Source organism: Euprymna scolopes, chromosome 17 (assembly GCF_053919585.1).
Source record: "Euprymna scolopes isolate OS-2025 chromosome 17, ASM5391958v1, whole genome shotgun sequence".
NCBI lineage: Eukaryota > Metazoa > Mollusca > Cephalopoda > Sepiida > Sepiolidae > Euprymna > Euprymna scolopes.
The window spans coordinates 80,232,435-80,249,459 of NC_136498.1; the positions used below are offsets into that span (position 1 = coordinate 80,232,435).

The following is a 17,025-nucleotide window of genomic DNA, read 5'->3' on the forward strand; positions in this document are numbered from 1 at the left end:
TACACAAAATTAAACTGCCAAAAACTATCAGGTGTTTTTATGAAACATTTTTAGATATTCAGTTATTTGTAACATCTGCTTGTTTTTATTGAGAAACATATTTTGCACCTTTTTTTAAAAAATTTCTCATATATTTGCAGAAACAAAACACGAGAAAACAAAGATTTATAAACCTACTTCAAAATTGGCTGAACTAGCTTCGACTTTTCAGTCTGTGAAAGAAATTAAGAAAGAAAAGAAAGAAGAGCCTCCTGCAGTTGCTGTCTCTCATTCATCTGCGCCATTGTTATCAACACCTGAACCAAGTATAAAAATCCATCCAGAAAATTCTAAACCAGAAAAAGAAAGTAAAAGTGTAAGTCACCATTTTCTAAATTTCATTTTTCATCATCAGCATAATATCCAATTGAACAGTTTTAAATGCTGGTATGGGTTAATAAGCTATTGATCAATTTTACAAAAAAAAATCTTAAATTTGAATCCATATTTATTTATATATGAATGAATAAAGACTTTCATTTATTTATACTCTTGAGCAGGGTTTAGAAGATTATGTCCAGTGGACCAAATCTAGCACATTAGATTTTGTCTGGTCAGTAAGTTAAAAGTAAACAGCCATTATTAAAATTATTACACACCCTGGAAAACATTAATAAACTTGTGTTAAACAACAAAAAATTTATTCATAATAATATTTTCAACTATCTTTAACTACCTAGCATTGCCCAGGAGTTTCTTTATTTTAATTTTTGTTTTGCTTGTTTCTTTATCAAATTTTTATGTTTTATTAAGATGTAATGTTCAAAGCTTGATTCATTTTTTATTAACTTTTAAAGGAAAAATAATCAAGAATTATTTTCTTTTACCGAAATCTATTTAGCTTCAAAAGTTTTTGGAATTTATTTTATGACTAGGAGGGCAAAAACAAATTTTCTTATTAACCTCAACACTAATCCTTAATGTGAAAATATACTCAAGAATGCTAAGATGTGGATAGAAACCTTAAATTTATCTTCCTCTCAGAATTTAGCTGGTAGTCGAAACCCCAAATTAGACTTTACTTTATGTAATGGCTGCCTTTTTCCAAAAGATAATAAAATATTAAATAATAAAAAATGTTTTCACTAAAATTTTGAATGATTCTTGTCTACACAGAACATCTGCATACCATAAAATTAGGATTTGTTTTACCATTTTGTTATCAGTCAAGAAACACAAAAGTTCTTAATGCTTTTTTTTCACTGAGTGTATAAATTTTCCCCATACAATAAATCTCAATTCTATATTGTTTTTTTAACTTTGAACTGTAAAAACAGATGTTTTGGTATGGAAACTCTGTATTATCTAATTCATAAAACTACTGTAAAATTTAATGATAAAATTTATTGTTCAATAAATAAACTGTTTTTTTCTTTTCAGAATTACAGTTCCAAGAAAAAGAAAGATGATAAAAAGAGTAACCTGGAACTTTTCAAAGAGGAATTGAAACAGTAAGTTTTTCAAAGTCTCATTTTGAAAAAATCTATTTATACTGAAGTTTTGAATTTGTATTTGTATTTTATAAACTGTTGGTTAAATTATGGTTATAAGATTTTCTATGCAATTGTATTTAATTTCTGATGTTTATGATTTTGATGTTATAATGTATTCTTAATCAAGACCTACAATAAATATATTACAATATTGATGCAGAGGAAGTGCTTTAATTTTCAAGCATTTTATAAGTAAAATGTTCATAAATGCACCATTTTAAAATAGCTAATAAGTATGGTTCATTGTTAGGAAATTGTTGCCTAAAATACTGTTATTCTGTAAGCTATTTCAAGAATAAACAGCTATCCAAACACAAAACATACAGTTATATCTAAATGTTGTGGCCATTATGACCTCAGCATTATGACACATACTTCTGTTAATTATACCACTGTTTGTGTTGATTATTAATGGCCTGCAAGATCATAACAAATATCTTTATTTTACAATTCAAGCAAAATTTTACATTCTATGTAATCTTTATACTCAGTGCTGCCAAGTCTGAACTAGGGTAAATTCAATATTGTTTTATTCCTTCTTTTTACACAATGATGCTTGTTGACAGAAAATGTAAATAGGCTTCAAAATTTTTCAAAAGAAAAAGTGCAGTGTATAATAAGTTAAGATTTTAAAAGGAGTCCCTTATTTAACACGTAAAACAAAACTTTATCTCATAATGTTTTATTTTCTCAGGATTCAAGAAGAACGACAAGAACGACATCGGTTAAAAAAGCAATTTAAACATACGACTGAAGAGGAAGTGGAAGAACATCCGGGTCCTAGGTTTGATTTAAGTTTAGAAACCCCTCCAAATGTTATGGGACCCAGAGGATCAGGTAAAATTTTTAATTAATAGTTTAGAAATCAAATTGAAGATTTAATAATCTTAAAAGCAACATTTTATTTTAAAAATACTATTTTTTTAATTTATTTTTTTTTTGTTTGTTAAAAAAATTCATGCATTATACTCTTCATCATATAAATATCTCTATTAACTGTCCCCAAATTTCTGCTGCCGAAATTAATTTTTCTAATTTGTTAAATTTAACTACTAAAGTGTGAATGTGTGTATATGAACTTGTTTTGTGTGCATTCACTGCATAGCCATGATCATCCTGTGCTGGTCCAAAGTTGTTATTCGATGTTAACACTGGTCATTGTTAATTGTGGGTCCTCAGTGAGGGCTGCAACAAAACAGTTCTCCCTTCTTATAAATTTACAACTCTAGCAAAAGTTTTATTTCTGGACAGTCATTAAATTTGGAAGACTCTCTGAGAGTTATAACTGCAGCAGTGAACCTTGTATATGAAGAAACCTTAAGTGTATAAATGAAATTCTGGGTGGTCAAACTCCAAATAAGACATATTTCCAATTTCCCATGTGATCTCTCTTTTCTTTTTTGAATATTACTCGTTTACAAGTCAAATATTCATATGCGCTGCAAATGCGCAGCCCACTAAACATGCAACCACTTTGTGCATGTTTACAGCAAACGCTGTAAACATGCACAATTATATTGTTTATAACCTCATTTTAGATTAATAATCATTTGTTTTATATTTGAAGAAAATGTCATGTTTATTGGTGATACAAATTCAAGTGACTATGCCAAGTAGAAATCCACTCAGATCTATTGTGTTCAATTACATGTTGATAACATTGGGAAAGGTATGAGCCCACAATTTACCCCAATCCACAGCTATGATTAAAATAATGACATGTTCAATCAATTGTGTATAATGAACAGCTAAAAATGGTATTTCTCACTTGCTTTATTTAAGTAACTTGAAGGAAAAACAAATTTTGATGGTATCCCCCCCCCCCCCCCCCCGATTTATCGGAGAGGGACCTATTTTTTCAGTGGCGTCCATGCATCTGTTATTCCGAACGATTGCCAGATAACCGTCCATTAGTTTTTCCTGAAATTTTGCCACAAATAGTATTTCATTAAATAGATGTGCACAGTAAAAATTTTTATTTGCGAAAATTTCCGTTGCATCCCCAGGGGCTCAAAAGTGGTCAATATTGTCCCAAAATGGCCAAAAAATGAAATGTTTTGCACCATAACTTTTGATCCATCCATTAGATTTTTCTGAAACTCGGCCAAAATATGGAACCAATTGTTCTTAATATAAATCCAGTATGGGTGACCTTAGCAAAATTCTGGTTCGCGTCCCCGGGGAGTTTCAGCACTAAAAACGTCCCCTTTTTGTGGTTCTTTTTTCATATTTTTCAACAAAAACTTGATATGTCTGACTATATAGTGGTTTTACATGGTGGTCAACTCAAATATACTTGTGTTAAGGCCTGAAACTGCATCGTTATCCATTTACACTGGGATTCGGCATCTCCAGGGGCTCAAAAGTGGTCAAAAAATGACCCAAAATAACATATTTTGCTCCATAGCATTTGATCCATCCATTAGATTTTCCTGAAACTTGGCCAAAATGTGGAGGCTATTGTTCTTAATATAAATTCAGTATGGGTGACCCTGGAAAAATTTTGGTTCATATCGCTCGGGGACGTTTAGAGCTAAAACATGCCTTTTTGGAGCTCTTTTTTACTGAAAAACTTAATATTTATGTCTATATAGTGGTTTTCCATGGTGCTGAATTTAAATATACATGTCTTAAGGCGTGAAACTGCACTGTTTGTCTATTTTTATTAGGATTTGGCATTTCCAGGAGCTGAAAGGGATCACAAATGCCCCCAAATTGCAAAAAATGACCCCCCCCTTACTTTTGCCCCATCCATTAGCTTTTTCTTAAACTTGGTGAAAATGTGAAGGCAATGTTGTCCCTTCACATTTCTCAATTCATCATTTCTTCACTATTTTTTGTGGTGTCATCTCATGTGCAGCATTAGAGGAGGATTACGCACGCGTGGCTTGTTAACTTTGATTTAAAATATATGGAGTGTCTGAAAAATGATATAATTAACAATTTTGATTCCAAACGACAAATGAGATGGTTTTCGCTTTGGCTTTATTATTACAACCCCTTTAATAGCATCCATGCTTTCAAAACTAGATTGACTTGATATTCCTCTTGAGTAATAAAAAAACAAAAAAGTTACGTAATGCAAGATTCGGTCAACAAAAAAAGTTTTGGTTAGTTGATGTTCTTTTTAATCAGTGTTTGATGTTGATAATGTGTTCCTCAAATTTGAAAAAAGGGGTGTAAGCAGAATAATTTGAAATGATGCAATGGTTATAGAAATCTAAGATTACTGTTCTATAATGTCAAGATACATGGTAGATTATAACACAATCTGTTTATCTTTCAATTGTCGTTCATACAGCACATCTGAACCTGATCCAGTTACTTTTAAGACCAACTCCACATACATTTCATTTCATTCTTCCTTGAAGTTTCGAAACTTTGCTCATGAATTTTGCCACATCATTAAAATATTAAAATGGATACTTTGACATTTCTTTAAAAGCTATTTGAATCAACTTACAAAGTATCTCCAAAAATTCAAAACCATTTGTAATATCAATATTCAAGTAACTACATATCCTAGGAAAACAAAATGGTAAACAATACAGGGTTTATTTATCTGAAGAAAAAATTCAGAAAAAGCTTTTATAACTGATTTCAGACAGTTTTGTACTTAAGTTTCTTTTATAGTGGTTATATAAAAGGACTGATCATATCATACTCTTTTCCTATAGGAAATCAAGTAGAGAATCACTGAGGTCCTGAAGACTGTGAAGCACAAGCTGAACTATGAACTTGACATGATCTCGTACTACAGATGCACAGCATTTCTGAAGCTGGTTGAACACTGCACTTGTTTAGCATGAAACCATAATTTTGTTTTCCTAACACATGTAGTTACATCTTAAATCATGTTAGTTTTAGATCAGGAACCTGTATTTCTAAATTCAATTTGTTTTTGAAAAGTAAAATATGGTATTAATTTTGTTTACATTTATTGAACGTTTCTTCATTTAAATTGCCATGTTGTAGTGATTATTAGAAACTAAGTTATTTAAAGGAAAAATATAAACTGAACATTATCAATATTAAATGTATTTGTTATTTTACAAGTAATAAAAAGTCCCTTTTCTACTCATCTATTATATAAAGGACAGTTGTCTCTGTGTTTGAATCTCCAGTTAAAAGTCAAAAACTATAAACCAAAGACCTACAAAGTTGGTATATTCTTGATCAGTGTTGCTCTGGTTAACATCTAAAATTTAGAAAAAAAATTATTCGCTGAAGATCAACTAGGCCAGGTTTTGTAAGGTGAAATCAGTTTTCAATGTTATGTTCCCACTAAAGAAAAGAAAAAGAAAATGCTGACTTCTTCCTAGAGAGGCCTATTATATAAAGGAGAGTTGTCTGTGTGCATGTCCAGTTAAAGGGAAATGAGCTGAGCAAAGAAGAAAGAGGCAGTTAGCGAGAAGTATAAAAAGAGGTGAAGAGAGAGAGAAGTTTTAATAGAAATATGCTACACTTTTGCTCAGAGTGATATCGGACTGTCCTGTTAGTCTTGAATAAAAAAAAAAAAATGGCAGCAATGATTTAATTATTTATTTTTTATTTTTTATTAAGGTGAAAACTTTAACCGTTTAGGTTCATATGACCCTGGAGATGAAAATACTACAAACATTTATGTAGGAAATATAAATCCCAAGGTAAGGTTTTATATTTCAATTATTCTTCCTCTTGTTATTTCTAATTGCAAGTAATTAGTATTAATTAGTATTATTATAGTGCCTAATTTTAGTTTTTATTACTTAGGATGAATTATTTCAGTTCTATAAAATGTAAATTATTTGCTTTTCTTTTGGTAAAATTTTTAGTGCTTGTTTAGAAACCCCCCTCCCCACCACTCCCTATGAAAAACAAAAACAAACAAAAATCTGTGTCAGAAAGAAAATGTTGTACACCAAAAATCACGTAAATTGATCAAGTAGTTTTATTTTTATAAAAAAAAATAATTTTAAGTGGATTTGAATTTTTCCTATGCTCCTTCCTTTCCATGTTAAAAATGGCTTTCTAATATATTGATTTGAAGTTATCTCAGGTTTCTTCAAGATGCCATTGCAAGATTGTCGCCTGTAGTTTAGTCATAAAATGTGATTTTCTTATTCAAAAAATACAACTATTTGATATATTGTATATTTTTTTTCGTCATCATACAGATTTTTCTCAATTTTGGTTTTTCATTAGGGGGAATTTTTTAAATTCCCCCTAATGAAAAACACTAAATTGTTTTTTTATTTATTTAATAAAAGGCAACTGAACAACCTATAAAATTTTCACACTTACATTAAAAATGTCTCATTTTCTTAAATAATTTTTGTGTAGGTAATCATAAACTCATAAAATCTTTGCACATTTCAATAAGAAACAAGTAATTTTTATTTTTTACTTATATATTTCAGATGTCAGCTATTATTGTGTGGATGTCTATATAAACTACATATGCAGAAAATCATGGTCACTATTTAGGTGCTTTGTGAACTGATTTTTGTTGCCCTTTTTGATTTACCTAATTTGAAAATACTTAATACATATTTTTATGAAATTAACTCAACATTTGAGAAATTTGAAAATAGTTTATCAAAAAAACAAATGCAACATTTAAATAATTTAAAAATGTTTATTTAAAAAAAATTATTTTAAACTTGTTTTTGTGATCATAAATTAGTTTCCAAAATTGGAGAAATAATAAAAACAAGTTGTAAATTTCATGATGCTCTTACATGGTGACCATTATTTGTGCAGTCGTACTTTCATTGACCTAACTACGTCAACATATTGGATAATTAAAAAAAAACCCAAAAAACTTTCAGATTATTGTATAGCAGCACCTAGATTTTGATCATTTTAATTAAGCTCTTTCAATACTCTTTTTTTTCTTTTATTTATTTTTTATTTTTAGATGACTGAACAACAATTATGTGAGGTATTTGGGAAATATGGTTCCCTTGCTAGCGTAAAGATTATGTGGCCAAGGACAGATGAAGAAAGGAATAGAGGACGAAATTGTGGTTTTGTTGCATTCATGAACCGAAAAGATGGTGAAAGAGCAATGAATGCCTTAAAAGGTAAAATAATTTGTTTTAAAATTTACTCATGAATACCTATATTTTGTTAATGATGTTACTCTCTTAAGATAGGAGTCTTATTTTCAAGGACACATGAAGAGGCCATTACGTGATGCTTGAGAGGTGCAGCTGCTCAGAAGCAACCAACAAAAAAGAGACTCCAACCGCGAGGATGAATGAGTGACATAACATCCAGAGGATGCCCACTAATAGAAGTACATTTTCTTGCATGAAAATTACTTTCCATCAAATTACAATTCTGAGGTATTTTTATTGTGGTAGGAAAGTAGTTCCTCCCTTTCCTGGAGAGGAACTAGAATAGATGTTGGTAAACTTCAAATTAATTAAATGTCTGTTTCTACATGGATAACATTGCTGATGTAAAAGTATATGCAACAGACATATTTATAAAGCTTAAAAAAAATTGATGCAAATGATTTTTGATAGGCTGCAGGTTATGAATTTAAGATTGGTGGTTGGAGATTGATTGTAGTACTGTTATATATCGAAGGGACAGATCCCAGTAATTAGAGGAATGACATAAATAAGATTGGAAATAATATTTATTAAAGGAAAAGGTTAGAATCGAACCGAGTATTAAAAAGTAAAAAATGAATACATATTGCTATTTAGATACGGTTTTAGGAATGTAGAGCATTCCATTGTGTTTAGAAATAATTAAATATATTAAGTCAGTTAGGAGAATGAACAATTCAATTTAGGAATTTTCTTTGCGTTGCTAAAGCATGTGGAAACGTGTAATATGTAGTATCCACATGAGGACTCTCACATGGCTGAAGCACGTTTGGACGTCACAAAGAAAGGTGATTTACAATATATTCAGAGAGTCAGTTGAGAGAGGAGAGGCGAGTTAGCTAAAACCCTTTTGAAAGCGACGAGAAAGAGAAACCAGAAGATGTAACTCTGAAAGGCAATTGAATTCCTGATCATCATCTCATCCAATTTGAAAAATAAATATCATCATGTATTTGTAAACCTTTGTCTTTGTTGTCATCCACTGAAAGGTAATGTGATTTTTTCTATCGTCTTTGTAAAAGAACCTTTATATATAACCCTTCCAAAGTGTTAACTGTCTGTCCCCATCATAAATAATAAATCTCCGTCTTTGTTAAAAGAATTGTTATCACAGTCATCGTCGTGTACAGTTATATCAATGTCGTTATAAGTCACCGATTTATATACCCCGTTATGTTATTACAACAGTACAAAAATGTCACTATTATTGCTGTATAACTTTTGGTTAGAAGCTCTTCTCTACAATATTTGTTCAAATTTTCATCTACTTTCTCATTTTTTTATTTGAGTTTTCTAGTTGATCTTCACTACATCTTTTCTGGTCAGATTTTTAATTTAAATGCATTCATTTCACTTATTGTTCTCTTCTCTATTTGCTTTGTAGTTTTATTGCGTTTGATGAACATTAGGAGTAAAATTGAGCTTGATGAAACTGTTTAGGACAATGGTTTTTAATCTGGGAGCAGTGGGGCAACCCTTTGAGAAAAAGAATTTCTCAAATACTTCTTTGATATAGATGAAAAGCATGAAACTTTAAAATTCATGAAGAATCCTTTTCAGTATAAAGTGGTTGACATTTTGGATGAAGTTTCTTGAGCTGAAATTAAATTCTACAGTATTAATTAGTATTTCAGCTGATAAATTCTAACTAGCCAATTTTCCTTTGTTGTATCATGCTATTACTAATAAACTAATATACTTTTCTACTTTTCTTTAAGAAAATTACTTTGTTCAGTAGTTTGCTAATATGAAGATTTTCTTAAACATCTAAAAACAAAAATCAACTATGGGGAAATAAATTTTCTTTATTAAGAGTTAACATTCCTTATTTACTGTTTTACCCTAGATACTAAAGCAAACAAAAATGAGTGTAGTTATAGAACATAAAATTGTTTATAAAGCAAATTATTGTATGAAAACTTCATGTGAAATGAGAAATTATTGCTGATTTTTGTTTCTTTTTTTCCTGTGATACTTAAAAAAATATATTTTCTAATATCATTGTTTTTCAAATGTAGGAAAGGAAATAATGGGATTTGAAATGAGACCTGGTTGGGGAAAAGCTGTACCAATTCCCCCTTATCCAGTTTACATTCCCCCGGCGCTAATGGAAATGACTTTACCCCCACGACCTTCTGGTCTTCCATTTAATGCCCAGCCAACACGAAGGAGCCGAGTTGATAAATTGTATGGAAATGTTCCGCCTCCTGATGGTGTTATTCCGACTGATTCAGAGGATATGGAGAAGGTAAAGAAAAATCATTTTTCTTTCAATTTATACTTCCAGTTTTTATTTCTGGAATTGAATTTTGATAAATAAATTTTTAAAAAAGTATGCATATAATTTTTAATAAAAATAATAAATAAATGTGAACATTAGAGATTACTACACATTCATTTGCAAGAATAAAAATATGTCTGTCTAAGTCTGCAGCAGACATGTTTGACATTTTGCAAGCATACTTGGGACACACAAAAAGTACTGCATTTCTTCATTTAATGGCTGAAATTGCAGTTTTTATAATTTAAATGGGATAACTGTCATTCATCGATAAGCAGTGTACTTTTTCTTTATCCATAAAAAAGATACGTCAAATTTATCTTTTTCTAAAATTTATTTGCTACAAATCTTTGTCATTTTTTTTTAGTTTGCATTCATTGATGGATCTAAATCATGCATGTAAATATTATTTGCCTCCTCTCCTGGAAGTTAGACATAAAGTTAGACAAGGTTTTGAAAAGCCAATTCACTTGGTCTTATACAAAAAGCCTGAATAGCTCCATCATTATTCTATAGTCTGGGCACCTTTTAGGTTATTAGCAATAAGCTAATCTCTTCTTAAAGATGGAGGATAAACCTTCTAGAACATAATAGAACCATGCTGATATAAGCTGTGAAGTAGCAAAAATATTTTGATTAAATGAAGTCACATGTGGTCTTCATAATAACACAAATTGACTTGCATGACCCTCGAAGGACCCTGAGTTTAACATGTGTGGTCTACGATTTTCACATTTCTATAAACAGCTTATGCATTTATTAGATAATCACAAACTGACTACCTACTACATGCTTACCATACAAATTTTTCTGATGGATCTCGGATTCAATTTTTTATAAAAAAGTGGCATCAAATGAGTTCAGGTGACATTATGTAATGCTTTTGATCTGTATATGTGCCCATGAGGTTGCACAGATGTCTGGAGGCAAATGTTCACTCATTATCATAAAAATTAATTGTTAATATTGTTTATTATAAAACAAATGTGAAATATACATTTCACAATAACGAATATTGTTTAATATGGTAAGTATTTCTTTAATTATACAAGTCATAACTTTTATAGATTAGGTTTGTTAGTCAACTGTTTATAAAGTCCATACATTAAGCCTGCTCTAGATACTGAGTGAGAATCCTCTCGAGTTAACAAAATCATTTTGGAGCCAATAACTATATTGATAAATAGCAGTTATAAAAAGAAATTGTGTATGGTAATCTAAAAAAAATCATAACTATTTTCTGACGAGAAAGAATAATTCTAAGTGCATTTAGGCAGCAATTTCTCATTCGAACAAGTCTTATTAAACAGAATAGACAAAGCTTGCATATTTTTTTTCTTTTTCTAAACAAAATAATCAATAATTATAATTGATATTAAATCACATAAAAGAATTGAAAAATTAAATAAAAAGGATCACTAGGCATTGTTTGTCTGTTTTGTTTATTAGACTTGTTTGAATGTAATTTATCAATATTTATAAGTTTATTTGATTAAGTGAAGCTAAAAACTTGGCACTTCTATATTATACAGACGAAAAAAAAATTAAGTTCAAATGAAATAAATGGTATCTACGTAATTGTAAGGTCTCAAATAGTAACATATCCAAAAATTACAAAAAACGATAAGATAGAAAAATGACTAATGAAAAAAGGAATTTATGAAAGGAAGTGAAATCACTATATTATGCTTACTAAAAAAAGATAGATGAACATAATTCGAAATGTCAGACAAAATTTATTCCCCATATCAACTTTATGGAAAACAATTTTTCATTAATAATTATGACAATTATGTACCATTACTTTTACTTGAAATTCAATATTTTTTCATTTGTATAATATAGAAGCACAAATAAATTAGATATTTCAAAGGTTTCTTACATGATCTATAGATTATAGGTTATAAAAGTTGGTTTACATTTGGAAAATTAATGCAGTTTTCAAGAATCTAAACATGCTAATCTCATATGAATAGCTTAACTACTAATAAGGAGCATGTACATGTATCCTTATATGCATTTGTTATTTAGTTGGACCATGTAATTTATGAACCTGAGTTTAAGTGGATTGCCTAAGTGAAAAGCATTAACGTAATTTATACTTAAAATATTTTAATTACGTAGCCAGATATAAGTAAAGATTTTAGAAATATAAGTTCAATGATGTTGATCAAATGGATGTTATTTATCAACGTAAAAGGGAAGAATGAAGAAACTTGTTTTGCAGAAAGATGTTTTGTTCCTTTATTTTTGTTTATATTCTACAACCTGAGATGACTCCACACTCCCCCAAAGCTCCCAAATTAGGGTCTCACTATCCAGGATATTTTAGTTTTGATAACTTCCTTATTAAATAAAACATTAACTATGGAATAAAACGGCTTTTCTTCAAGTTTCTTCAGTATTTTTTCTTAATAAATTTGTTGACAATGTATAAATATTTTTTCTTTTGTCTTTTAGATTTTATGTGCTTTTCCTTTTTCATATGTGAAATGTGTTCAGTATTTTAGCATTTCCACGAAAAAAAAAAAATTCAATATCAAATTTATTACAAGTACAAATTATACATGATTTCATTCTGTTTTATATTTCGCATTTGATAAAACTGATTTTAAATATTTTGATTCTATATCTTCATAAAATTTTCAGGTTAAAAATTTAACAAAATCAAAATTTTTGAGCACATTTCACTAAAATTTCAATTTGAATGTATCTTAAGCTTGACATTGGAGTAAGTCTCATTGATTTTGTATGTTTTGAGATTAGACTAATTGAATTTACTTTTGTTTATTGCTATCTTTTATCTGTAGTAGCTGGACCCTATGGAAATTCTAGTGTTTTCTACATCAATCTGTATAATTTACTATTAATAACATTCCTTTTGAATTATAAATTGTCTTATCAGCATTAATATTTTTTTTTAGAAAGAAAAGTACTTTCATAAAAATAATTACTTAAACATTCTTAAAATAAATAAAATAAATGTCATTTTTTTTAAATGTATTTATTTAGAATTTTACTGATTTAGTTGATAGGACAATGTAATTTGATTTGGAAACAATTCATTACAAAATATGAAGAGAACAGCCACCAGTCTTCTTAAATTAATTTATTTTAATGTGTGTGGAAGGTGATAACGTACATACAAAAACGAAATGCCTTAACATATTTTATCAATATAAGTTTTAATCGATTTAAAAAGAAAATTTAAATTAAATATGTGTAATACTCTTAATGTCAAGCTTTTTGTTTATTTTTTTAAATTATTAAATGTATATTTTGTTGGCAATTTAACTAATAAAATTTCTCCTAATGCATCTCTCCAGACTTTAGCCAATGCTGTTGTGAAAGTGGTTATCCCCATAGAAAGGTATACATTTTTTAGTCTTTTTCTTGTAGTAGTTTGAAAGTTAATTAAAAATGAAACAAAAATAAACTAAACTTTTAAGACTTGAGTGCTAGGTCTTCAAACATACGACGACAAATGGTAGCAGATGGCATCAACCGTCGACTTGGAAATCCTCTACAGAATCGGCTTTTGGAAGAAGATGGGGTACGCAGCATCATCATCAGCAGCAACAACAACAACCATGTGATAACTGTATTGTCGCTTAGGAGAAAGAGAGTGTGTGTGTGTATGTATGTATGTATGCATGTGTGCAACTGTCTATATCTTGTGTATTACTATTAAACTTGTCATCAGTCCAGCTGCAGTTTTTCTGCTAAGAGGAGCAAAGATGTGCGCCGCAACAGTTGATGACGGGAGCAGCAAATCAAACACTCAGTGTAGGATGCAGCAGATGTTGCTGTAAACTTAACGCTGATTGGTTGGCTCCTTACAGTCCTGCCACTGCACGGCTTCTCGTTGGTCCAAGTTGATTCCGGCCCCTTCTTCTTGTTCAATTGCTTGACCTGTCAATGTTATTGGTGAGTTCTATCAAAGTCTGATTATACTTCAGTAGAAGCTTACCCAATAGTTTTTTTATAAACTATCTTACAAATATTGTTTTATCCTTTTTTATTTTATATCTGATTGGTTTTATGTGAAATATTACCAAGGAATGAATTTTGTTTTATTTGAAATATTGAAATACAAATATTGTATAATTCATTCATCTTTATAAATGTTATAAAATTTTAAGTATAAAATTAAATCAAATCTCTACCTCTAAGACATGGATAAATTTTGACAGAGACAAAATGCTTCATATGTTCACCACCACAGTGCTTATAAAAAAAAACAAGCCATATCAAAGGCGTTTTTTTTTAAATCATGATTACATAACAAAAAGTGGGAAATTCAGTCTTTTTTTTTTTTGCTTTAAATTTTTTTTAATTTAAAACAATATGCCATCATTGTAACATGCATTCGTTTATAAAAATTATCAAAAATAAAATTCTTATTGGGTCTTAGTCAATAAAAATTTTACTTTTTAATCTTTTTGTTTGTTTATCAATTTTGTAAGATTTAAAATTAATATTAGTTGTACAAATAAAATTGTTAAAATCCCTCTCCTCTCCAATGACTCTACCTGGAATTTTAGGTTGATGAAGGTAATTTCTGTCTGCCTTTCTCTACGCTTAAAGTTATCCCTGCTAATGTGTTGCAAATATTTAAAACAAAAAAAAATGTCTAAATTTCAAGCATTTTTTGCCATTTTGTATAATTTCTGTTAAAAAAAAAAAGAAAGCCAATTTTTTTCAAATGCATAATTTGTAAAATACAAAATGCCAATTTTATCTTGTTTTTAATCATTTTATTTTTAATGTTATAAATACTTGAAAGAACATCAATGATCTTATAAGGCCTATTGTGTGTAGAAGGGAAAGGTTTGTATAGTCACTTTGAAAAGACTTTCCAAAAATCTCAATTTCCAAGCAAATTGAAAATTTTTCTATAAATAAACTAAAATGTAGTGGGAGAATGTGTTTTAATTTTGATATGAACAAATGTCTATTTAATCCCATTTTACAGTGATATATTCATGAATAATTGTCATTGTTTTCATATTTTTTGGAAGCGTTTACAGAAAATAGTCTGGATGTTATATTCATGAAATGTGTGTGGATGCTATCTACAAAGAAATAATTTTTGTAGAGCTTTTATAAATGTAAATGTTCAGTGTGAATTTGAGTTTCATTCCCTAGAAATGATCCCATTTTTTTTTTTTTTTACAAAATAAATTATAATAGATATTTATTGTCTGTTAATTCATACCTACATATTGATCTGATAATTAGCAGCTTTGCAGAGGACATTAGCTGAGTTTGGAATGCATTGCATTTGAGTAAACCCCCCCGACTCTTTTCCAGGCTGAGAACATTCTTCTTCTTTAAGAGCAGATGAGGACTTTACTTGCAACACCTGTGATACCTTTATGGTAACCTACCTGAATCTTTATTTCAGCAAAAAAAGGTTACCTAATCCTTTAGGAAAAAAGGTTTTAAATGCAAATGGCTCTGTAAAAATATTTCAAACTTTTAGCAAGATTATGAATTTTTTATTACAGTATTATGATTTTGTACATTTAGAAACTCTATTTTGTAATTGTTTGTATAGAAACTTCTAAAAAGTAATTCAAGTCAAATACAACATTCTTAATGGTTTTCTCTATTTGAAGTTTTAAAATCTCAGAAAACATGGTATGAAAAATTTCTATGTAATTATATAGAATAAAAACGTTTAATTTGAAGAATTACTTTTTTTCAAGATGCACCAGATTATGCTATCGCATTATTCAAAAATGTTTAATGAATCTGTCGAAGTACAAAATTAATACAAAAAAAAAAAATTTTTTTAAATAATGGTAGTAAAATAGTTTGATTTTCGTTATATAAATTACATGCATTTAAATTGCTTGTTTCTTTTTATATAGTGATTGTTTTTTGAACCTATCTATTTCCATGAAACTTATTAAAAATAATAAAAAATGGGTTTAGATTCTTTTTATCTGTGTTAAAATATTCAATTATTAATCTCCATTCTACTACTGTACCCTCTAATTTGTGCTTATATCTGTTAACTATTATAAAGTTTATTTTTCCTTTTCTAATTTTGCCAAGTGGTTGTCAGAAACAACTAATAACATTTTTTAGAAAAGTTTTTATTTCAGGAAAAATGTTTAATTATAATAAAATAAATAATGTTCTTTAAATTGTTCAAAGAAAAAATGTGAAATTGATGAAAATATTAAATTAAGCTACCTTTTGAATTATTTTGCATAAGAATTTTACTGAAAAACATTGTAAAATAAAATTTCTTAATGGGATTTATTTTGGTTAGTTTTATAAACTGTATTATTAAGCAGATAACTGACTTGTACTAATTTCTTGGATAAACAGTTAATGTTTTATGTTCACATGATTAAAAAAGATAATACAGAAAAAGTATGCAATTTTTCACAAATGAGCAATAAAATAAACCACTACTTCATATAAAAGAAGTGGCTCCAAATTTATATCAGGGAATATATATACATATATATATATATATATATATATATATATATATATAATTTTTTTTTTGTAGAATTGTGCAAAAATTGATCTAAATGTTTACAAATTGAAATTGTATCATAATTATGAACTTCTTGAATGCAGTTTTGTTTTTGTTTTGTATGAATCTAATTAAAATCCAATATGCTTCTAATTTTTTTGTATAGTTTACATATTTTTTAATTTGTTGTTCTAAATTCAAGCAATTTGTTCCATTTAAAACAATCAAATGTCTGCCGCCTTTTAATTTTACAGCTATACTTACCTCTAAATTGTATATACGTGTACATGCACAGATCGCTTGTATTTCTGGAGTAATCATCACTCCCTAATACATTTTGTTTTAAATTCTTTCCATTTCAGAGATTTTCTTTGTTTAATTCATCGAATGATTGAATTTGTTGTAAGAGAAGGTCCCATGTTTGAAGCAATGATAATGAACAGAGAAATTAATAATCCAATGTTCAGGTAACTTTCCAAAAATTATCTTGTAATTCTCTGTTACTTGTGATTTCAGTTATACTTTCAAGAATTATTATGATCATCCCATAATGTTTTGAACTATATTTGCTTAGGATTATTTCATTTTCTTTTTCAAAATGGAAATCCATAAAAA

At 28.7% G+C, this 17,025-nt stretch overlaps 1 protein-coding gene across 1 annotated transcript in view; it reads left to right on the forward strand.

The window, feature by feature from the left end:
* The window catches only part of LOC145296828 (U2 snRNP-associated SURP motif-containing protein-like), a 63,877-nt gene that overhangs the window by 21,145 nt on the left and 25,707 nt on the right, over positions 1-17,025 (forward strand). The window contains exons 4-11 of the mRNA XM_080142939.1: positions 141-355; positions 1,420-1,490; positions 2,227-2,369; positions 6,096-6,178; positions 7,432-7,597; positions 9,652-9,881; positions 13,241-13,284; positions 16,773-16,877. Coding sequence (XP_079999065.1) covers positions 141-355; positions 1,420-1,490; positions 2,227-2,369; positions 6,096-6,178; positions 7,432-7,597; positions 9,652-9,881; positions 13,241-13,284; positions 16,773-16,877 — 1,057 coding nt within the window. The remainder of the gene's footprint in view (positions 1-140; positions 356-1,419; positions 1,491-2,226; positions 2,370-6,095; positions 6,179-7,431; positions 7,598-9,651; positions 9,882-13,240; positions 13,285-16,772; positions 16,878-17,025) is intronic.